A 25,109-nucleotide genomic window follows, 5' to 3' on the forward strand; every position below is an offset into this window, starting at 1 on the left:
CCTTCTCAGAGAAATTGTCTGCTGAGAAAATCTGCTAAGATATTTTCTTCTCCTCCTAAGTGAACGACTGAAATGTACTTTAGGTTCTCCTCTCCCCATTTGAATATTTTCCTGGAGACAGCTGTTAAGGACTTGCTCCTCATCCCTCCTTGACGGTTTAAATATGCCACCATTGTTGCATTGTCCAAAAATACCTTGACATGGTGGTGTTGGATAATTGGTTTAAAGCTTAGGAAGGCTTGGAAGACAGCTGTCAATTCTCTCAGGTTTGAGGAAGCTAAAGACATCTGAGGACTCCACGTCCCCTGTACCATCTTCTGCAGAGCACGGGCCCCCCAGTCCTTGCTGCTTGCGTCGGTGGTTACTGTAATCCGATCCTTCGGTCACCACTGCACCCCTGTTTGTAGATGATCCTCCACCAACTTAGGGATTTTTTAATTATTTTTTTGCTTGCCCTGGAATTTGTATTCTTTTTTTTTTCTAGGGCCCTTTGCTTTTTGTCCCAAGATGAAAGGAGGAAAGACTGCAGGATCGTGGTGTGGGCCTTAGCCCAACCGACAGAGGATATCGTTGATGTTAAAAGTTCCAGCAAACGCATGATGTCTCTTATTGATGCTGTTTTTCCGGAATATAGATTTTTACCCGAGCCACCAGGGCGATTTGCTTCTCTTGTGGTAGAAAGGACGATAGATGGTGGGTGTCCAGGAGAACCACTAAAAATTTTTTCTGTTGACTTGGAATTAGTCTCGACTTCTCTTGGTTGATGATCCACCTTAAAGCGATTGTCACCTCCCCTAACCCAAAATCCGATTTTAAAGCAGTCATGCAGCACAGCTTACCTTGAATAGGCTGTGCTCTTCTATCTTGTAATCCGTTCAGTAGTTTCTGTGAAAATCGACTTTTATGGTTATGCAAATTAGCCCTGAAGGTGCCCAGAGGGGCGTTTTGTTCCCCTTAGTGAGCCCAGCAACGCCCCTCTTACAGTGCCCAGCCCGCCTTCCTTGCGACTGTCTAACCGCCCCCAGCCTCCCACAGCCTCTCCTCCCCCTCCCTCACGGCCGTACGAACTCTCGCACAGGCGCAGTACCCACTGAGGGCTGCGCCAGTGCGATCTGCAGGAGACTGAGGACAGGAGCTTCATCCTCGTCACTGGGCATGCGCCGAGCCCAGTGACGTCTGGCTGGGCACTGTAAGAGGGGCGTTGCTGGGCTCACTAAGGGGAACAAAACGCCCCTCTGGGCATCTTCAGGGCTAATTGGCATAACCATAAAAGTCAATTTTCACAGAAACTACTGGACGGATTACAAGATAGAAGAGCACAGCCTATTCAAGGTAAGCTGTGCTGCATTAACTGTTTTAAAATCGGATTTTGGGTTAGGGGAGGTGACAATCTCTTTAAGGAAGCCAGGGTCTCTTTCACAATTCTGCGATGGTCCAGCAGACGAGAATAAAAATCTGGGGCAATTAGAAGGTCTTTCAGATAGGGGGGCCACAACTATTCCTTTTAGATGAAAGTAACCCACTACATCTGCCATAATCTTTGTGAAAAGACATGGCGCACTGGAGAGGCCGAAGGGTAGGGCCCGATACTGAAAGTGATTGAGCTCGCCTTTTATGTAGGCTGCGAACCAGAGATATTTTTGACTCTCGCTGTGGATGGGAACATGATAATAGGCATCTGCCAGATCGACTATTACCATGTAGCAATCTTGAAAAAGGAGATTTACTGCAGACTTTATTGATTCCATTTTGAACTTCTTGCAAATGACAGTGATTTAGGTCTTTCAGATTGAAGATTGTTCTGAACTTCTCGCTTTTTTTTTTTTAATAAAGAAAATAGACCTGCTGGTCTATTGAAATGACGCGTTTTTCTAACAGGGAAGAGACTTCTGATTCTAGTGCCTCTTGTTTGAGAGGATCTGATAAAACCTTGTTTGTAAAGAATCTTACAGGAAGGCAAGGAACGGAACTCTAATTTGTGACCTGATCCGATTAGCTTTTGGACACATGGGGGAGACTCCTATAGTATCCCAGGTTTGGCTGAACATTGGAAGCCTACACCCTACCGGACTTCTGGCGTCATTGGGACTTCTTGGTAGAGGAGTCGGGATTGAATAACAATCCCCTACCCCGACCCCTAGAGGGTTGCCATTTACTTTAGGACTCCTTTTTGTTTTGAGTCTGCTTAAACCTGGCATGGGACCGAAAACATTTTCTCTGCTAAAAAACGGGAATGAGATGGAAAACACTTTCTTGTCTGAAGATTTTTCTAAAATATAATCTAATGCAGACCCAAAGAGTCTATCCCCCTCACAGGGAATAGCACAAAGCACAAAGGTTTGAGCCCACATCCCCTGACCAAAAATTTGAAGCCTGCTTTAAAACCGGAAGAGAGGATATAATTTCTTCCCGGGAGGTGCCAGCTGCTAAATAACTTTACATCTGATTGAGACAGACAAAGGAACCTAGCCACGCAGGTGGTCGCGATAGCAGGTCTAAACATGGCAGACCCCGTCTCCCAAGATTTCTTAAGGAGACATTTTTTGTCCATGGGGTCCTTCAGGAACCCCATGTCCTCAAAGGGGAGGGAGGATTTTTTTTTTTTTAAATTTTAGCCATCAGGGCATCAATCCTAGGAGTTTTTTTTCCCATGCTTCACAATCTGAATCTGCAAATGGATATTTAAATCTAAAGGTTTTTGAAATAAAGAGTCTTTTCTCCGGGTCTCTCCGTTCCCTAAAAATAATATCCTTTATATTATCAAGAATAGGAAATATCAGTCTTTTCTTTTCTCCCAGGCCTTGAAACATTTGGTCAGGGATAGATAAGGGTTCTTTAAGGGCTTCTAATTTCATAGTTGCCGTATAGATCTTAATAAAAAATCTGTATCATCAGGGGAACATAACAGATGTCCAGAGCCGTCATAAGAGGAATCAGAGTACCCAGAGAAAAGTTCTTTCATCCAACTCGAATACGTCAGAGGAAGGATCCACGGATTTTGAGGTAGATGGCTGGGGGGAGGTGGGAGCCATACGTTTGTCTATTGCCGAATTGACCTCGTCCCTAATAAGGGTTCTAAGGTGGGTGGGTGGGGGAGACTGTTTCTGCACATCACACATTTCTTTTTTGTAGATTCCCCATGGACTTTGCAAGCCCAGCCTTTTTTGCCTAAAGTGTATATACATTAGGATAGAACTAGACCCAAAGGAAGAACATACACCAGCACCTGGGTGGTGATCTTGGGATAAGTGAAATATCATCCATCAATCCCACTGCACCCCTGTTGCAAACGGAGGTGGTCTCTTACCGGGATGAGGGCCATGCAGGGATCAGCAGATCTGCGTGGGGTGTCAGCATCAGAAAAGGACATCCTGGATACCTTGTAGCCAAAACCCCTCTTCTTGGGTTAGCAGAGCCATTTTTAAACTCTTCATCCTGCTCTTATAGGCTCCTCCCCCACGCCGACTCCGATGGCACGCTGCTTCATACTGGCCACGCCACTATGGTCGGCGAGACATGCGCGATGATGTCAGCCACTGCCGGAGGCGCGAACCCGGACGAGGAAGGGCAATGCCGTATCTTAGGAATCCTCCTGCCCACAGAGGATTCCTTCTGTGAGACGCGCAAGGTGTCGATCCCCTCGACTCGGCGGTAGGTACAGCTCGGGATACCCAGCACGGGACTTACACCTAGGGACAGAGAAGGAGAGTCCACGCTCCACCCGGAGGCTCTGTCCCCTGCTCAGCCCTCCCAAGAAGGGAAAGGATCCTAGGCTGAGTGCACTAGATCTTCAGCCAGCACACTGGCCAGCCTTCCACCCATCCTGAGGGACAGGAAATAACAACTGGAGTAGGTTGGAGAAGGTGTCTTTTTATTTGGCTTCTGCTGTAGTTTCCTGTCCCTGGGAGGTGGGATCAAGCTCCTATCAATGCAGGTGTGGTGAGGAAAAAAAGATGCGTCATTGCCACAGTTATTATAAAAAATAAATAAAAAAAAAAGGCAACCAGACTGACAAACATAAAACAGACGACTATATAATAACTATGGCCAAAATCAACTGGAGAAATATCTTTAGCAATGTTACAATAAAAAGAACAGAAAAAAAAAAAAAAAAAAAAAAAAAAAAAAAAAGCTTTCAAACTTTGCAGCACATATGCCGAATACCAAAACGGTGTGGTTTTTGCATACACCAAGCTGGTTTGAGTCAGATTACCATTTTATTTTTGCTGTACAAAATAATGTAGTAGACAAAACTATTCCAACTATTTTAAGCTATTCAATAGCTAAAATTATCCACTGCACAGACATGACCCAAGAAATGATTTCACTCAGTGCACCGACAAAAAAAAATACTTACCAAGAAATCTAATAGATCTTTATTATTTATAAAATCTTGGTCGCACAGCTCCTGCAAAAAAAGAAACATAAATCTGTATCATAGAAGCCGACCTGAACAAATGGCACAAAGATTAAAACTGGAATTTACCGTTATGTGCTCTTCTTTCTCATGGGCATCCTTTGTACTTTCGCCATCTTTTATCATCTCCTGTGCTTTCTCATCATTTTTAAATTCCTGTAGAGCAGAAAACTATTTTGATGGATAATTTCAGCGGTGTCATATTTACAATAATCTTACAAGCCTACAGTAGGCAAACATTACATAGGGTGTATCGGTATCATGGCAAACCTATCAGGGGATAGGACAGAGGGTGAGAAGCTGATAGGACTACTGGAAGAGAGTGAGTCTTGATTATTCTGATTATTACTATAGAGTGTGGGCAGAAAAATAATCCTGTGTGATGTTCTGCCATGCTTTTGAAACAGTTTCACTGTTCCATGACGTCAATACTGGCCATTAACAAGGTCCAGGATGAAACGAGGTACAGCTTTGTAGGCAGCCTTACAGAATACCATAGAGAGCAATAGTATTGGACAAGCTGACAGAAGATCACATGGTCAAGTCCTTTACATTTATTTCACATTTCTTTGCCTTTTTTTTTTTTTTCGTCTGATAGGTTTAGGGTACGTTCGCAAAAACCCGTCCCCCCACACACATGCACACCAAATAAAGTTTATCACGCACACAAACACTCCCCTATGGCCCGTCGGATGTTCTTGGCTAAGAAGGCATATGCCCAGCTTGCCTCCGAGTCAGAGAGCCCCATTGAGGACGAGGATAACCCCACTTTCCTTTTGTCATCCGCATCCTCCTCATCATCTAGCGATGATGATGATGAGACCCCAAGGTGGCGGAGACGCCGCCAGGCGGAACAAGGGGACCGCCATGCTAGGGACCCTGTGGCCCACACTAGTACGAGCGGCTCTGGGGCTCGTACTAGTTTTCCGGCCCACAAGTTAAGCCCACTGGAGCCCACTACCGGTGAACTTGTCTGGTATACCGAAGAGCGTTTTGAGCCCGTGATTCCTGATTTTGTAGGCCAACCAGGAATCCAGATTTCCACAGTGGGCTTCACTGAATACGACTACTTTAGTCTTTTTTTTCAGTGACCACTTGGTGAATCGTGATGTTGGAGCAGACGAACCTGTACGCCCCACAGTTCATTGCACAACATCCGGGCTCCTTTTTGGCTAGGCCCGGTGGCTGGACTCCGGTCAGTGCAGCCAAGATGAGGACATTTTGGAGCCTCGTGCTGCATATGGGCCTAGTCAAGAAACCTAGTGTCAGGCATTACTGGAGTGGTGACGTCCTATACCAGACCCCACTTTAGAGTACGGCCATGACACGTACCCGGTTTGAGGCCATCCGGAAATGCCTGCATTATGCAGATAATGCAGCATGTCCCCCCCAAGGTGATCCTGCCTATGACTGCCTGTACAAAATCAGGCCGGTCATCGATCACTTTGGGGTCAAATTTGCGCAGGCCTATGTACCTGGAAGAGAGATCGCGGTTGATGAGTCTCTCATTGCTTTCAAGGGGGGACTTATTTTCCGCCAGTATGTTCCCTCTAAGCGGGGGAGGTATGGCGTGCAGCTGTACAAACCTTGTGAGAGTACCTCAGGGTACACTTACAGTACAAGTTTCGTGTGTACGAGGGGCGAGATTCCCGTATTCAACCCCCAGAATGTCCCCCCACTCTGGGTGTTAGCGGGAAACTTGTGTGGGACCTTATGTACCCACTGCTAGATAAGGATTACAACCTGTACGTGGATAACTTTTATACTAGTATCCCCTTGTTCCAGTCCCTCGCCGCCAGATCCACGTCCGCTTGTAGGATCGTGCAGAAAAATCAACAGAGCGTCCCTACCCACCCCCTCCAGGTACCTATCCCCAGGGGTGCGACCCGTGGCCTTACCATTGGAAACCTGTTGCTGGTCAGATATAAGGACAAGAGGGATGTCACTGTCCACAATTCACGGTAACAGCAACACCCCTGTCCCTGTGCGAGGTACCGCGGCAACGGTCCTCAAGCCCGATTGCATCGTCAACTGCAGTTTGTATATTGGAGGGGTTGATCTATCTGATCACGTCCTCAAGCCATAAAAAGCCATGCGCAAAACCCAGGCATGGTACAAAAAAGTTGCGGTCTGCTTGGTGCAGGTTGCCTTGTACAACTCTTTTGTGCTGTCCCGGAGCGCTGGCAGCACAGGGACATTCCTTCAGTTCTATGAGAACCATAGTTTTTTTTATCCGATTGTCAGTGGCTAAAATGGGGAAGGGGAACATAAATGTAGTACTCCATGGAACTGTGGTACTCCCTGAAGCAACCAATAATGCAGAGGCCCAGATGATCGGGGCACGTGTCGCACTGAGTGGTGGTGTCCTTCCGTATCCCCCTCCTGTAACACACTCTGCACCTTTTTTGGGTCTGTCCCTTCTTTCCAGTATGGGGGACCACACCTGGAAAGTGTTGGCCAGGGACAATCCGGGCGCCTCCAGTTCCCGAGGTACTCTGGCCTGCTCTTTCCCGGGCAGAAAAGATCAGGTCCTTGAGGACTGCCTCATAGAACTGAAGGAATGTCCCTGTGTTGCCAGCGCTCCGGGACAGCACAAAAGAGATGTACAAGGCAACCTGCACCAAGCAAACCACAACTTTTTTGTACCATGCCCGGGTTTTGCGCATGGCATTGTATGGCTTGAGGACTTGATCAGGGAGATCAACTCCTCCCATATACCGATTGTAGTCGACGATGCAATCGGGCTTGAGGACAGTTGCCACGGTACCTCGCACAGGGACAGGAGTGATGCCGTTACCGTTAATTGTGGACAGTACAAGGAAATCCCTCTTGTCCTTATAACTGACCAACAATAGGTTTCCACTGGTAAGTGCACGGGTCGCACCCCTAGGGATAGGTACCTGAAAGGGGTGGGTAGGGAAGCGGACGTGGATCTGGCGGCGAGAGACTGGAACAAAGGGATACGAGTATAAAAGTTATCCACGTAAAAGGTGGTAACCCTTATCTACAAACCGGATTCCAAAAAAGTTGGGACACTATACAAATCGTGAATAAAAACTGAATGCAATGATGTGGAGGTGCAAACTTCTAATATTTTATTCAGAATAGAACATAAAAAGTTTAAACTGAGAAAATGTACAATTTTAAGGGAAAAATGTGTTGAATCAGAATTTCATAGTGTCAACAAATCCCCAAAAAGTTGGGACAAGGCCATTTTCACCACTGTGTGGCATCTCCCCTTCTGGGTACCGAGGACGTCTGGGGACCGAGGAGACCAGTTTCTCAAGTTTAGAAATAGGAATGCTCTCCCATTCTTGTTTAATACAGGCCTCTAACTGTTCAATCGTCTTGGGCATTCTTTGTTGCACCTTCCTCTTTATGATGCGCCAAATGTTCTCTATAGGTGAAAGATCTGGACTGCAGACTGGCCATTTCAGTACCCGGATCCTTCTCCTACGCAGCCATGATGTTGTGAATGATACAGAATGAGGTCTGGCATTATCTTGTTGAAAAATGCAGGGTCTTCCCTGAAAGAGATGACGTCTGGGTGGGAGCATATGTTGTTCAGAACCTGAATATATTTTTCTGCATTGATGGTGCCTTTCCAGACATGCAAGCTGCCCATGCCACCCCATACCATCAGAGATGCAGGCTTCTGAACTGAGCGCTGATAACAACTTGGGTTGTCCTTGTCCTCTTTGGTCCGGATGACATGGCGTCCCAGATTTCCAAAAAGAACTTTGAATCGTGACTCGTCTGACCACAGAACAGTCTTCCATTTTGCCACACAATTTTAAATGATCCCTGGCCCAGTGAAAACGCCTGAGCTTGTGGATCTTGCTTAGAAATGGCTTCTTCTTTGCACTGTAGAGTTTCAGCTGGCAACGGCGTATGGCACGGTGGATTGTGTTCACTGACAATGGTTTATGGAAGTATTCCTGAGCCCATTCTGTGATTTCCTTTACAGTAGCATTCCTGTTTGTGGTGCAGTGTCGTTTAAGGACCTGGAAATCACGGGCATCCAGTATGGTTTCACGGCCTTGACCCTTACGCACAGAGATTGTTCCAGATTCTCTGAATCTTCGGATGATGTTATGCACAGTCGATGAGGATAGATGCAAAGTCTTTGCAATTTTTCGCTGGGTAACACCTCTCTGATATTGCTCCACTATATTTCTGCGCAACATTGTGGGGATTGGTGATCCTCTACCAATCTTGGCTTCTGAGAGACACTACCACTCTGAGAAGCTCTTTTTATACCCAATCATGTTGCCAATTGACCTAATTAGTGTTAATTGGTCTTCCAGCTCTTCGTTATGCTCAAATTTACTTTTTCCAGCCTCTTATTGCTACTTATCCCAACTTTTTGGGGATTTGTTGACACCGTGAAAATTTGAATCAACGTATTTTTCCTTTAAAGTGATGCATTTACTCGGATTAAACGTTTGATCTGTCATCTACGTTCTATTACAAATAAAATATTGACATTTGCCATCTTCACATCATTGCATTCAGTTCTTATTCACAATTTGTTTAGTGTCCCAACTTTTTGGGAATCCGGTTTGTAGCAGTGGGTGCATAAGGTCCCACGCAAGTTTCCCGCTAACACCCAGAGTGGGGGGACATTCTGGGGGTTGAATACGGGAATCTTGCCCCTCGTACACACGAAACTTGTAAGTGCACCCTGAGGTACTCTCACAAAGTTTGTACAGCTTCACGCCATACCTCCCCCGCTAAGAGAAAACATACTGGCGGATAATGAGTTTCACCTTGAAAGCAATGAGAGACTCATCAACCGCGACTTCCCTTCCAGGTACATACACCTGCACAAATTTGGCCCCAAAGTGATCGATGACCAGCCTGATTTTGTACAGGCGGTCATAGGCAGGATCACCTTGAGGGCGACATGCTGCATTATCTGCATAAAATTGTAAAGTGGGGTCTGGTAGAGGATGTCCACACTCCAGTAATGCCTGACACTACGTTTCTTGACTAGGCCTATATGCAGCACGAGGCCCCAAAACGTCCTCATCTTGGCTGCACAGAACAGAGTCCAGCCACCGGGCCTAGCCCAAAAAGGAGCCCGGATGTTGTGCAATGAACAGTGGAGCAGACAAACCTGTGCGCCTCAACATCAGATTCTCAAAGGGGTCAATGAAAAAAAGACTAAAGTAGTCGTATTCAGTGAAGCCCACTGTGGAAATCTGGATTCCTGGTTGGCCTACAAAATCAGGAATAACGGGCTCAAAACGCTCTGGGGTATACCAGACATGTTCACCGGTAGGGTGCTCCGTTGACTTAACTTGTGGGTCGGAAAACTAGTACGAGCCCCAGAGCTGCTCGTACTAGTGTGGGCCACAGGGTCCCTAGCATGGCGGTCCCCTTGCTCAGCCTGGCGGCGTCTCCGCCACCATGGGGTCTCATCATCATCGCTAGATGATGAGGAGGACGCGGATGACAAAAGGAAAGTGGGGTCATCCTCGTCCTCACTGGGGCTCTCGGACTCGGAGGCAAGCTGGGCATATGACTCCTTAGCCAAGAACATCCGACGGGGCATACGGGAGTGTGAGTGTGCGTGATAAACTTTATTTGGTGTGTGTGGGGGGACGGGTGTTCCCTGTTATGGGGGAATCTGTGGAGGATGCTGTTATGGGGGATCTGTGGAGGACACTTATGGGGGACTTGTGGAAGGCACTGTTATAGGGCATGTGTACTATGACACATAGGGCCATGAGGGGTGCCAGCATAAGACACACATATAGCATCTTAGGCTGGTCCCCCTCATGGCCCTATGTGTCCCCTATGTGTCCTAAACTGCGCACATAACTGGCTTTGTGTAAAAAGTATTTTACTACTGTGTGAAACAAGCTCTCTCCTATTGATAAAATGGCCAGCCTCTGTAGTCTGTACTCACTGTCACAGTACTATGAATGCACCGCAGCGAGCTGGCCGGCCGGCGTGTGGCTGACGTCACTTAGCAACGCTCCTCCCACTTCAGGAAGCAGGAGGGTTACTAAGTGACATGAGTCATTTTCGGGTCGGCCAAATCGCATTTGGCAATTATCGCGATTTGATTATTTTTTCGATATATCGTATAGCCCTAAAAAAATATATATATATATAAATATATATATATATATGAATTGTATCTATCACATATGCAGTGATAATGCCCGATTTTGGGCTGTGTATATATTAGAATTCCAAATGGAGCTTGTGCAGATGCAGATGATTGAATTAATGTCCTTTATATACACAGCCCAGAATCACCATGTATTTTTTTTCTTTTAGTCACTCAAGAAATTTAATATTTGTTAAACATTTTTTTCTATTGGAAATTCCGCCATTTGTCCATACATTTTATGATGTATTCAGTAGATAAGTATTCAATGTTCACTAGTAATATAGCCACATATAGTATCTTTATAGTATCTGCCAGTTAGTAGTAGTTCTCACATAGATGTATAGTGTCCACCATTAATGTCTATATAATACACTTATTAAGTGAGTATACTATATTCACTTGTTTTTTTTTTTTTGTTTTTTTTTTAAAGAATTTATTGGGAAAATTACAAAGCATTAACAGCAAAAAATTTTTACAACCCCTCAATTATTAATGACCCAACCAAATGTAGATAAATATAAATATAGTCAGTTCATCTTTTAGTTGCATTTAGAAAAAACCCTCCCCTCCCTCCCCCCTAGTCTGTGGTGCGTCAAGGTAGGACCCCCACAAACAAACCAACATGACCTCGGTTAGTCAATCTTCCAGCCACCCCATATCCTATTCCACTGGTCCTCAACTTCCCTCCGTTTATATATGATTTTCTCGTAATTTTTTACCTTATCAGTTAAATTTATCCATATATTTATGTCTGGAGTGGATCGGGCAAACCAGGTCCGACTGATCAGAACTCTAGCCAACATCAATATTCTGCTCAGAAAGATCTTTTGGTACTTGTGATTTTTTAATTTGGAAAAGTCGTTAAGCACGAATACATGAGGTTCAAAAGGAATTCGAATTTTTAGTTTATGGATAATACAATTATTAATACTATTCCAGTATTTTACAAGTTCTGGACAAGTCCAAATCATGTGGAGGAAGTCTGCTCCTACAATATCACATTTGGGGCAGTTGGATGTGGCTCTCAACCCGCATTTATTCATCCATAGGGGAGTAATATATAGTCTATGGGAAATGTAAAATTGTATTAGAACATGGTTAAAATTCTGGGATACTGAAGTCAGATTCCCAAAAATATTCTCCCACCCTTCTACTCGCAAATGCGGGCAATCCGCTTCCCATGCTTTTTATCGCTAAACCGTGCCTTAATTAATAACTTATATATATATTGGAAATCTTAGTTCTAGGAAGTGTACCCCCTACCCAATCATTCAGAAAAGATAAATTATCTATATCCAGCAGACGTTATATTCACTTTTTAAAACGTATGGTAGTTGGTAGGTAGGAATGTAGTCAGTTAATGATCGTATATCACTTTCCACATAATAAGTATGTCCACCTTTAGGTATCACTAGTTAATTTTGGCATTGATTATAGTGATAAATATCACTGACTTATTGTAAGTAGATATCATCCATAAATCGTGGCGTCCCACGAGGTGGATAATTAAATAGCCGCTCGTTGGTGGTTAGAGTGGGTATTGGTACCTGTTTGGTGGTTTGGCTTGCAACGTCTTGTTGCGAGATCCACCTCCAGTCTCTGCGTCCCACGTGTTCCCAGTGTGTCATGTGGTCAAGCGCGCTGGTTTTGATCTGTCCGAATCTTCATACAGTGCAGGTATTGCGATATTTATGGAGTGCTCTACAATCCTTTATAGAAGTAGTTGTCTTACGTGGGCTATAGATTCTGCAAACAGTTATATATGTTTATATGTGGGAACACGTGGGACGCCGAGACTGGAGGAGGATCTCGCAACAAGATGGTGTGAGCCAAACCACCAGACAGGTACCAATACCCACTCTAACCACCAACGAGCGGCTATTTAATTATCCACCTCGTGGTACGCCATGATTTATGGATATCTACTAACAGTAAGTCAGTGATATTTATCACTATAATCAATACCCAAACTAACTAGTGATACCTAAAGGTGGACATACTTACTCTGTGGAAAATGATATACGATCATTAACAGAGGACATTCCTACCTACCAACTACCATACGTTTTAAAAAGTGAATATGGTATACTCACTAAATAAGTATTGGTATATAGACATTAATGGTGGACTTTATACATCTATGTGAGAACAACTACTAACTGGCAGATAATATAAAATGACCATATGTGCCATAGCACAATTACTAGTGAACATTGAATACTTATCTACTGAATACATCATAAGGCCTCATGCACACGGCCATTGTTTTGGTCCGCATCCGAGCTGCAGTTTTTCGGATGCAGACCCATTCACTTCAATGGGTCCGCAAAAGATGCGGACAGCACTCTGTGTGCTGTCCGCATCAGTTGCTCCGTTTTGTGGCCCTGCAAAAAAAAACAAAAAAAAAACATGTCCTATTTTTGTCCACGCTTTGCGGACAAGAATAGGCAGTTATATTAAAGGCTGTCCATGCAGTTACGCAAATTGCAGAACGCACACGGACGCCATCCGTGTTTTGCGGACCGCAAAAAACTGAACGGTCGTGTGCATGTAGCCTAAACTGTATGGACAAATGGTGGAATTTCCAATAGAAGATATGTTGATTTAACAAAAAATTTATTTCTTGAGTGACTAAAAGAAAAAATATATAATAGTGATTCTGGGCTTTATTTGTAAAGTACATTAATTCAATCATCTGCATCTGCACAAGCTCCATTTGGAATTCTAATATATACACAGCCCACAATCAGGCATTATCACCGTATATGTTATAGATACAATTCACATACCGTATTTTTCGCTTTATAAGACGCAACCCAGGTTTAAGAGGAGCAAAATAATAATAAGAATTTTTCTTCATCAGACCTCATATCAGATCAGAACCCCCATAAATATCAGGATATCAGATCAAGCCTCCATATTAGGACATCATATCTGACCCCCTTATCAGGATATCGCATCGGCCCTCCATGTCAGAACCCCATCAGACCTCAGATCAGATTAAAATAAAAACCTCCTCTTACCTATCCGCACCGCGGCTCCTCTTCACCTCCGGCAGAAGTTGCGCTTCCGTCTTCCCGGCCTGCGCTGCTCTGACAACCTGACTACATGCAGCGTCGGATCATAGTGCTCGCACTACGTCCTGACGCTGTATGAGGTAAGAACAGTGAAGTGCCGGCACCAGCAAGGAAGACCAGGGAGGGCGAGTACTACAAGCGCTTGCGGTGCTTCGCTCCCAACTACAGCCACCTAATTCATACTAGTAAGTGCTTCCATAATGGAAGCACCCACTAGTATTCTCTTTATAAGACGCTATAAATGTTTGTATAGAAGGTACATTTATTCTGGATGACTGCAAGTGAGGAGTGCATGTCTTGACTACATTGGTAAAAACTAAAGTTAGCCCTGTAAAAAAAAACAAGCCCTCATACAGCTCTGCAGCCAGAAATATAAAAAAAAATATTATGGCTGTTAGAAAATGGTGAGGCCAAGAATTTTTTATTTTTTTTTAAGCAGTAAAACATAATAAAAACCATACAAATTTGGTATCTGAGGAACACATTGACCTTTAGTTTAAGGAAGTCTTGTCATTTTTAGCTGTTCCAATACAAGACAATACGAGACAAAGTAAATGAAACAAGTAAATAGGTGCAACTAAAAATACAACTTGTCCCGCTAAACACAAGTTCTCATATGGCTATGTGAACCAAAAATATATAAAAAAGTGTGGCATCTGGAAGGTAGAAAGGAAAAAATTAAAAACACAAAAACTGACCTGATCCTTAACCACTTCCAGACCGGGTAATTTACCCCCTTCCTGACCAGGCCTAATTTTGCTAATCTGACGTGACACTTTGTGTGGCAATAACTTCGGAACGCTTTTACTTATCCAAGCCATTCTGAGAGTGTTTTCTCGTGACACATTGTACTGTTAATAGTAAATTTGAGTCAATGTATTTAAACCTTTAATTTTTAAAAAAACAATCCAAAAGGTAACGGAAATTTGAAAAAATTCACTGTTATCTATATTTGAAACTTTCTGCTTTTAAGACAGATAGGGATACCTCATAAAATATTCATTAACATTCCCCATATGTCTACTTTATGTTGGCATAATTTTGGTAATAAAATTTAATTTTTTTAGGACGTTATAAGGTTTAGAATTTTAGAAGCAAATTTGAAATTAAGAAGATTTCCAAAGTCCACTTTCTTAAGGACCAGTTCAGTTCTGAAGTCACTTTGTGGGGCTTACATAATAGAACTAACCCATAAATGACACCATTTAACCGCCTCCGGACCGCCTAACGCAGGATCGCGGTCTGGAGGTGGCAATGTCAGGCAGAGTCTTGCAGGGATACGTCATCTCGCGTCTCCCGCTCACAGCCGGCCCGCGCATGTGCATTGCGGGCCGGTAAAAGTTTGAGGGGGGTTGCATTACCTAGTCTTTCTAATGTGCAGAGGTGTTATTTGTTTCCCCTCTCTGTATACATTTTTAAGACTAGTTGCCTGATGGTCACAGACTGTGACATATGGGTCTTTCCCCACCCTCTTTTTAAACAGACTTTAATAAAGGTTTTGTTTTTTATTTTTAAACGTTCATCAGGCTGTGATTTTCTAAGTATTATAGGAACGTCTACTAATTTAATTGTTCTAAGTGTGTATCTGGGCTGCATTATCAGCCTGCCAGCCAATGATTGTTTTAAATTATAACTAATTATTATAAATATAAGGCGTTAAATGGCTGCTGTGCTCCTCTGCTGATTCTTTTCGTCGGTTGGTCTCAGCAGAGGAGCACAGTTCACAGTGAGTACACCAAACACTTCACTTAGCCCCCAGATAACCCTCCATCACCCCCTTGATGGCCCCTGTCAATCAGCTAGTGAAAGGGAAAAAAGTTATCAGTGTAAACTGTCACTTTTTTTCCCCACTGGTATTGACTTTTAGGATAGTTTAGGCCCCTTGGTTAGGTAGTTAGCAATCGGTTAGCGCCCAGCCCACCGCACAGCAGTCACTGATTCGCTAATTAGCGTATCGCTAATCAGCATTTGTACTTTTATAGTATCTGTAAGTGATCAAAACTGATCACAGTCAGATCTATAGTAGTATTAGTGTCACCTTAGCTCGCCCTCCACCCAAAACGCAGTGTTTGCCCGATCAGGCCTGATCGGTCGCCCACACGTGCGTTCACCCACGCCCGCCCCGCCGAAGTGACAATTTTTTATTTATTTTTTATCACTGCACAATCACTTTCCAAGCGCTGCGGCGATAAAAAAAATAAAAATCAGTTTTGATATTTTTTTATCAATCGCAGCGGCCTCCGGTACTTCGCTAGCCTCCCATTTGTAAGACAGGCTTGCTTTTTTTGTTGGGTAGTCTCAGGGAGAGCGTTAGGTCCCGGGCTACTTGAGAAACCTTGACGAGGTGCCCGGGCTTAGACATGTTCTACACCGTAGGACATGTTGACTAATCTCTCAATTTTAAAATCAGTTTGAGGGCTTAGTGAGACCGCAGAGTGCGCCTATATTTGTTGTTGTTATATTGTTATATTGATTATTACATCCGCACTTGTTACCTTGTGTGAGATGTCTATTGTGGTACTTGTGGTTCGCCGCGGGCATCCTCCACCGTATGCATTTTGCTGGGGATCGCCATTAGCAACGGGCCACAAGTGCAGGATTTGCTCCCCTATATATATGCACGACTGCATGTGGGTTTGAGCACCTCCTGCTAATGCCACCTTGTCTTTTTTGGTTTGTATATATAGATTCCTGGAGGTGTATAAACTCCAATTTAAATGTGCCTGTTTTCCACCTACAGGCCACATTTAGGTGCACCTGTGAGGCCTGGGCCATATCAGTCAGTCTTGAGTGGGACTCACAGACTCCTCCCTCCTCCCATTGCAAGCATGGTTACATGCTGGAGGTAACTGGTGAGCTGTTGGTGAGTCGGCCTCATGCTCCTGTAATTTGCCCACTGGCTCCTGGTATCGCCCATACGGCGCAGGTAGGAGAGCGTTAGGTCCCGGGCTACTTGAGAAACCTTGACGGGGTGCCCGGGCATAGACATGTTCTACACCGTAGGACATGTTGACTAATCTCTCAATTTTAAAATCAGTTTGAGGGTTTAGTGAGACCGCAGAGTGCGCCTGTATTTGTTGTTGTTATATAGTCTCAGGGAATACCCCCTAAATTTAGTAGTCCAAATGTAAAACAAGGGGTATTCTTCTGAAGAGGCCTACAGGATTCTGACCCAGTCGGATGAGGAATGGGAACCCTCATCTGACGAATCCAGCGGGTCAGAATATGAACCTGTAGAAAGCAGTGGCAGTCTGACCCAAAGTTCAGACGAGGAGGTTGAGGTTCCTGAAAGCACCAGGCGTACCCAGCCCCGTGTTGCTATACCACAGGTTGCGCAGGATCCGCTTCAAGGGCAGCAGAGTGGGGCTCGCGCTGTCGGATTACGTGGTGAGGCATACACCAGCAGCACAGCCCACCCTGGATCTAGTACCAGCACTGCCGTACAACATGGTGAAGTGGCGAGCACCAGAAGGGCAGTTGAAGCTGGTACGGTGGCACGTGCAATAGTTACCCCGTCACAGCCACCGCACAGACAGGCCCGTAGACCCCCTAGAGTCCATGAGGTGCTGGCAAACCCTGATTGGCAGTCCCCAACTTCAGCCGCACCATTAGTTCCCCCTTTCACCGCCCAGTCTGGAGTTCGGGTTGAGACAGCTCAGATCGGTACGACCCTGGGATTTTTTGAGCTGTTCTTGACTGCGGAGCTCTTGGACATAGTCGTGGCAGAAACAAATCGGTATGCCACTCAATTTATAGCTGCCAACCTGGGAAGCAATTATGCCCAGCCTTTCCGGTGGAAACCCGTTCAAGTTTCCGAATGTAAACATTTTCTGGGCCTTCTCCTCAACATGGGTCTAACCAAAAAGCATAAATTGCGGTCATATTGATCCACGAACCCAATTCATCACATGCCCATGTTCTCTGCTGCCACGTCCAGGGCACGATTTGAGGCCATCCTGCGTTTCCTGCACTTTAGCGACAACACCACCTCTCGTCCCAGAGGCCACCCAGCTTTTGACCGGCTCCACAAAATTCGGCACCTCATAGACCACTTCAACAACAAATTTGCAGATTTGTATACCCCTGACCAAAACATCTGCGTAGACGAGTCCCTTATACCTTTTACCGGGCGCCTTGGCTTCAAACAATACATGCCAAGCAAGCACACCTGTATGGGGTCAAATTGTATAAGCTCTGTGAAAGGGCCACAGGCTATACCCACAAATTTCGGATCTATGAGGGTAAAGATCAGACCCTGGAGCCGGTCGGTTGCCCTGACTACCTAGGGAGCAGTGGGAATGGTGTCACCCTTATTTGGCAAGGGGTACCATCTTTATGTGGACAATTTCTCCACAAGTGTGCCCCTCTTCAGGCATTTGTTCCTAGAACAGATGGGCTGCTGTGGCAAGGCGCGACCTAGTCTCGTTACCACCCAGAGGGAGAGGGCTGCCTTGTGTAATGAACTGCTCACGGTGAAATGGAGAGACTGTTATGGACTATTGATACAAAATGGATACTTGCTTGTTGAGCTAAGATGGCGGCCAGGCATTCAGCCTACACCTATAAACTAGAATCTTACTTTGTGTTTTTATCATGTGTTTCTTTGTGGTTTCTGTTCAGCTCAAGCAAGCAGCTACAAAGAAAGAAGTAACGGTTTCACCCAGGAACAAGGGGGGGAGGGAGAAGGAATTTCCTCTGGCCGTCAAGGTTACAGAAAAGTAGAGAGTTCATAGCCAATAGAAAATATATACTTTATCTTTCACCCCCCTCCCACTCCCTCCTCTCATGAAACCCATGTTGTTTTCAGAAATAAACCAGAGATACTGATTAACTCCATGTAGTGAGTTGTCTGTCTGATCTCTCCGTGCACGTATCTTAATTAATTAATTTGGAGCAGTACATCAAATCAAACTGGCAGCTTTGTCAGAACCAGAACAATTTTGGCACCCAACGTGGGGCTCGAGGATTGGACCCTCTGTTCCCGTACCCCCAGAGACCAGACGAGGAGAGGCGCACTAACGGACACCGGGGTCGCAACCCGTGATATGAGGTAGGAAAATTTAGTCATCTTGCCTATAAAGTGTCCCCTGGTGTAGCCTCTTGGTGTTCGTCTGAGGGAGGGGTGCGGAAGCAGTCTGGGACGTCCTCGAGGGCATGAAAGTAAGAACCCCATATGTTTTCTTAAAGTCTTGATGTACTGTGTTGTGCCTATAAGTTGTGAAGACCCTGTTGACAAGTATCATTGACTGAGACACGGAGTTCTCCTGTGTTCCTGTATCGGAGTTCAGCCCGGTGTCTGACTCGAATCTCCATAAAGGGGACGATCACAGATGGGTGGAGAGCGGTTCGCGGTAGCCCAGAGTGTGCTGACCGGAACTCAAAGGTCTTCACGTCCAGTGATTACTCTATGCAGAGGTCTTTAGGCGGCTTCAGTAGGTACGAGAGATAATGGGAAATGAGGAAAGTGTCCCGAAGGGTTACTGTTCACCTGAACAGTACGTGGCGGACAGGAGAGGCAAACGTTTCATAAAAGGATTAAGTAAGTTGGAGAAGAGTTAAAGGTGTCTGTAAAGGAGGCATCCTATGTAGTGCTACCTGGCAAGTGTTGTTAAACGAGAAGAGAGGGAAGTTAGAAGATGATGAATTGACAGACATGGTCCGTGTGTGGTTGGACTGTAGTAAAGAATTTGAACAGACCGGGGGGGGAACTAAATTTTGATGAGAAAAGAGAGATATTTCTGTAAGCCTGGTGTTGCATTGATACATGACTAGCCACCACCCTATAATGGCGCCGGGAAGAAAGCAGGTGGGTGGACCTGCAAAACATGTGGTCAACAGAATCCCTCCTCCCGTGATACGTGCCTTCCCTGTGGGGTTCCCCACCCACAAAACCACACCTTGGTAACTACTCCCCGGCACGTCCCATTACTTCCCGTGTTAGCTACAGCGCCATCTTGTCCCCAGGCAACGCCCATGAACGGACCTTTAATATCATTCGGTCCGGACCCCCCCGTCACTCCTATGTCACCCTTGCCCCTTCCTACTACCTTGTACCCGATGATAAACCCGGACGGTACATTCATGCTACCCCACTCACCTGCCACCCTTACTCCTATAATGGTAGGGGGGCAACCTGATGAAGCAGAACAGGGGGATGCAGACGGTGCTGCAGAATCCACAATGGGCATACAAAATGCACCGGGTAATATGCAGACTCCTTCGCGGGGTACCCCGACAGACTACGGTGATCCGTCAACTTTACCCCTGGCACCACAGTGGACTGTACCCATGACCGTGCGCCCATCACGACGTTCACAAGATCAAATACTGCAGGGTCAGATTACAGAGTTACAAAAGAACTTACAGAAAATTGAGCAGGGAAACCTTGAGACACTGAAAGAAGCCCTAGCACTTAACCGGCCACAGGGACCACCAAAATATGTGTCTTTCACCCCACAACAGTTATTCACCATAGTGAATTTACTGCCTGACCCTGAGACCCATCCCATGCCCTTTTTCGGGAAACTGTCCCAAGTGCATCAAACCTATGGGTGCACATGGTCGGACCTGCAAAGTATAGTGGAAAACAAGACAGGTGAATACTCCTCACTGATAATGGATCAAATCCACATCCCTGAACTTAAAAGGTGCTAACTTTGACCCCCAAGATCATGAGTCTGGAGAATTCTTTATAGAACAACTACAGAAATGGACAAAAGCTAAATTTGCAGATCATTCCAAGCAGATCATTTCACCACACTGCAGGACAGCTGCGGGGGATCAGTTGACCCCCACCTTTTTTTCTTTTCACAGAAATGTTGGTTTCTGCTGTGTTAGTTTAAGCTCCTCTTTCTGATAAGAAACTGTCTTGCTTCTTGGTCTTTGTGGTTTTTACTCAAATTATGTGACACCCACGGCTGCCGGATGTCTGACAATAAAATTCTGCACTGATTTATATGAGCAAGGGGATTCGCTGCAAACCATTTTGCACCTCATCCCCAATACTCTCTGGGCCAGAGGACCCCAGGATATTGGATACCTCAATGTCCCACCAGTCACTGTGACCCTGAAGGACCCCAGAGTCCTACCATACCAAGAGACTGGACCCAGTAGCCAGAGAAGCCCCTTCCTGTGTCAGAGCTATCCATGCTGCCAGCTCTCTTCTAAACGTCACATCTGACGTTGTGCTGGGTCATCCCCTCACTATTCTGGCTCCCCATGACATTTCTGCCATCCTCCAGCAGACTCAACCTAAACACCTCACTGCACAGCGCCACCTCCGGCTTCAGTGTAGTTTGCTTCTGCCAGATAATGTCACCATTCAGAGGTGCCACATCCTCCATCCTGCTGCACTCCTTCCTCTTCCAAGGGGGGAGTATAATGGAGATTCTGAAGATTTTATTGATCTACAGGCACACTCGAGCTGACACCTCTGAGGCCAGAGGAAACACCCTAGCTGATCAAGCGGCCAAGGAAGCAGCAGTGAAAGAGGAAAGAGTCCAGTCAGACCAGATTATGATAATACAGGAAGACCTGGAACAAGAAGAAATCACATGGGACCTCCTGAAACAAATACAGAAACAGGCTACGCCACAAGAAAAATTGGATTGGCTAAAAGAGTCAGCCCAAGAAGAGAAAGAATCTGGACTGTGGACCCAAGGAAGGAGAGCATCTCTGCCCAAAGCTCTCTATCCTCTGATAGCTTCAATAGCTCATGGGCCCACCCACCAATCTAAGACCATCATGAAAGAACTAATAGACAATGGCCCCAGGGATAACCCCTGTCCTGGTGAGGCATACTCAGTCTTGCCTCATCTGTGCACAGTGCAACCCGGGAAGACCTGAGCCTACACCAACCAAATGTCTCCCCAAAGCCCAGTACCCGTTCCAACGGATTCAAATTGACCACATCCAGATGCCAATGTGCCAAGGGTTTCAATATGTGCTAGTAGTGATAGACTTGTTCTCTGGGTGGCCAGAAGCCTACCCCGTCCGAAACCAGACAGCAACCACTACTGCAAAAAAACTGATGCAGGAGCTTGTCTGTAGGTTCGGAGTACCTGAGGTCATTGAGAGTGATCAGGGCCCAGCATTCACTGCTAGATTAACCCAAGAAGTCTGGAAGATGGTAGGGTCACACTTAGCCTATTACACACCCTACAGACCCCAAAGCGGCGACAAAGTCAAACGACTGAACGGGGTACTGAAGTCCAAGATGCTGAAAATGACTGGGGAGACAGGGCTCAGTTGGGTACAATGCCTGCCAATAGCACTATTTTCAGTTAGACACACCCCTAGGCCTCCACACCAAATTTTGTTTAGGACACGGCCTAGGATGGGACAGTACTTCCCACAGCAATTGCAAATGCATTATGAATCTGTTGCTAAATATGTGATTGCCCATAGTAAACAATTGTCTAACATATGTGCACAAGTTTTCTCTTCCATTCCAGATCCTGACTCCCTAGAGGGAATACACACTCTCAAACCTGGAGAGTGGGTGGTGGTCAAGAAACACGTCAGAAACACCCTCGAACCACGATACGAGGGACCTTACCAGATGTTGCTGACTACCCCGACCTCTGTGAAACTCGATGGAGGCTTACCTGGATCCACGCCTCACATTGTAAAAGAGTAAAGGCTGTCCCGACGATCCTGGAACAATAAGCCATGAGGATTCACATACTGATCATGACTTTGACAGTGGGCATATCAGCAGTGTTCACACCACTGGGTGATGAATGGGACAATTCACTGACACGGCACCATCAAATTCTAGTCCAGGGGTTGAGACACTCAGAGATTGTTGGATCTGTACCCACAGTCCCGTGAGTTCAACCAGTATGCCTTATGTTGCAATTCCCGTGGACCTTTCTGAACTGATTGACCTGTCTAATTCTACCATATTTCTCACTAGCATACACCAAGTTAAATCCAGTACAAACAAGGACAGGGAAGTAGCCTTACCTGTTGCAGGGTGGGCAGATGCCCCATGGCTCATGATAAACAGATCAGGCCCCTCGGTAGATTATAGCTCTACTCCTTGGCAAGATGGAAACTGGGCTAATGTCACATGTTTTCCTAGCTGGACACACTGTTATTGTCTCCAAGTACAAACCAAAGGTATGACATTTAGTCCACACATACACTCAGGTTGCAATGATTCAAAAACAGACAGCCACGTGCAGTGTATTGGTGTAGATGCTGAGAACGGAAAGGATCTGCCCTGTAACCACCGTACTGTACAGGATCTCCGGACAGGTATATTAGCTAACGACACCGAAAGTCAGTCAAAAGGATATGAGTTGGTGAAAGGGACACAATTAGCCAAACTAATTACCCGATTATTCAATGGCACAGCAGTAGCAGTTCCAGAAGATATATACTTAGTTTGTGGACACAAAGCATACAAATGGTTATCTGAGAATGTCACAGGACTGTGCACCATCGCCAGGCTTGCTCCTGCCACCTTTATAGTACCACACTCTGAAATTGACATAAATGCAGTACCTAAACACACCTTGTATCGTAGGGCCAAAGATAACACACCCAGACCAAATGGCAAGCCACATGTAGTAGAGACGAGCATTACCAACAAAATTGTTAGTTCCATCTTCATATATCCCATGATAGCGCAGATGTGGGATCATCTGGTAGTAGCAACAGACTACCTGGATGACCAAATATGGGAAGTGATGAGACTTATGAATACCTCAAACATTGTGCAAAACCAGTTAATCATTGTCACCAACCAACACACATTAGTTCTAGATTATGTTACAGCTAAAGATGGAGGTATGTGCCAGGTTGTGGGACCCTCTTGTTGCCATTACATAGACCCGCAGGGTAATTTGCAAGTTAAGGTGGGTATAGAGAAAATGGCGGATTTAAGAGATAAATGGCTGGATGCACATAAAGCTGATAAAGATACACTGGTGGTCTGATACCTTCTCTTCCCTTAACCCCAATAACTGGTTCAAAGGTATTGGGGGTTGGCTCATGGGAATTGTCCAGGTAATATTGCAGGTAGCCCTAATAATACTGGTGATATATGTAGTGATTAAGCTCGTTCTTATTTGTGTGACCCGCTTTTCAAAAAAGAATGAAGAAAACTGATGAACGACCTATTATGCTCCTCTACGATGAGGAAGGACAGAAGGAAACATCGTTCAACACAGCTCCCCCTCCTCACAATGATGCCTGGCTGAGATAGGGTGAGATGAATCCCAGGGTATTACCACAAGTCCGAGCAACCGGGAGCCTACCTATAAGGGGTAGGTTGTCGCCACTGCGGGTGAAGAGGATACGAATGGTATGCCCAGGGGATTCGCTAGGCGAAGGGAAAGTCTACAATCAAGTCTCCAAGGGGGGACTGTTATGGACTATTGATACAAAATGGATACTTGCTTGTTGAGCTAAGATGGCGGCCAGGCATTCAGCCTACACCTATAAACTAGAATCTTACTTTGTGTTTTTATCATGTGTTTCTTTGTGGTTTCTGTTCAGCTCAAGCAAGCAGCTACAAAGAAAGAAGTAACGGTTTCACCCAGGAACAAGGGGGGGAGGGAGAAGGAATTTCCTCTGGCCGTCAAGGTTACAGAAAAGTAGAGAGTTCATAGCCAATAGAAAATATATACTTTATCTTTCACCCCCCTCCCACTCCCTCCTCTCATGAAACCCATGTTGTTTTCAGAAATAAACCAGAGATACTGATTAACTCCATGTAGTGAGTTGTCTGTCTGATCTCTCCGTGCACGTATCTTAATTAATTAATTTGGAGCAGTACATCAAATCAAACTGGCAGCTTTGTCAGAACCAGAACAAGACCAGCGTGACGTTTACATGCTCTCCTCCAATGACAATACAAATTGAACGAGCAACCAGTGTCATTGAAAAGCCCCTCTGTGTCCACGACTATAATTCGCTCATAGAAGGGGTAGACTTCAATGACTAGATGTTGGCTCCGTATTTAGTTTCCCGAAGCACCAGACGCTGGTATAAGAAGGTGTCTGCATATTTAATTCAATTGGCTGCAAATAATAGTTTTGTTCTCTACAGTAAGGCTGGGAGAACAGGATCCTTCCTCAAATTTGAGGAAGAGATCATCGAGAACCTCCTGTATCCAGGAGGTTCCGTGGCCCCATCCACCAGTGTAGTGAGCCGTCTACACGAGCAACATTTCCCCAATGTCGTTGCTGGTACCTCAACCCAACCGTCACCCTGAAAACGATGTCGTGTCTGTAGCAGGAGTGGAATAAGGTGTGACACCCGCTATTTCTGTCCTAACTGCCCTCACCACCCTGCCCTATGCTTAGGGGAGTGTTTCCGGAAGTACCACACACAGGTACACTTAGCATAGGGATCACATCTCACAGGACAGGCACAGGGCTATTAGGGCCCATTCACACAGAGCTGCTGCAAACCTCTCCTTTCACCTGGGACAAAGTGCATAATGTACTTCGCCACATCTTTGGCCGCTTTGCACATTGTC

At 45.5% G+C, this 25,109-nt stretch overlaps 1 protein-coding gene across 5 annotated transcripts in view; it reads right to left on the minus strand.

Moving 5' to 3' along the window:
• The window catches only part of LOC122922497, a 363,771-nt gene that overhangs the window by 86,574 nt on the left and 252,088 nt on the right, over nt 1-25,109 (minus strand). For 3 of the 5 annotated variants that reach the window (XM_044273104.1, XM_044273103.1, XM_044273107.1), the window contains exons 11-12: nt 4,487-4,588; nt 4,358-4,408 (exon numbers count right to left, since the gene is read on the minus strand). In XM_044273104.1, coding sequence (XP_044129039.1) covers nt 4,358-4,408; nt 4,487-4,588 — 153 coding nt within the window. The remainder of the gene's footprint in view (nt 1-4,357; nt 4,409-4,486; nt 4,589-25,109) is intronic. The other 2 variants (XM_044273106.1, XM_044273105.1) reach the window with 1 other exon arrangement.

The sequence above is a fragment of the Bufo gargarizans genome, unplaced genomic scaffold (assembly GCF_014858855.1).
Source record: "Bufo gargarizans isolate SCDJY-AF-19 unplaced genomic scaffold, ASM1485885v1 fragScaff_scaffold_395_pilon:::fragment_2:::debris, whole genome shotgun sequence".
Lineage (NCBI taxonomy): Eukaryota > Metazoa > Chordata > Amphibia > Anura > Bufonidae > Bufo > Bufo gargarizans.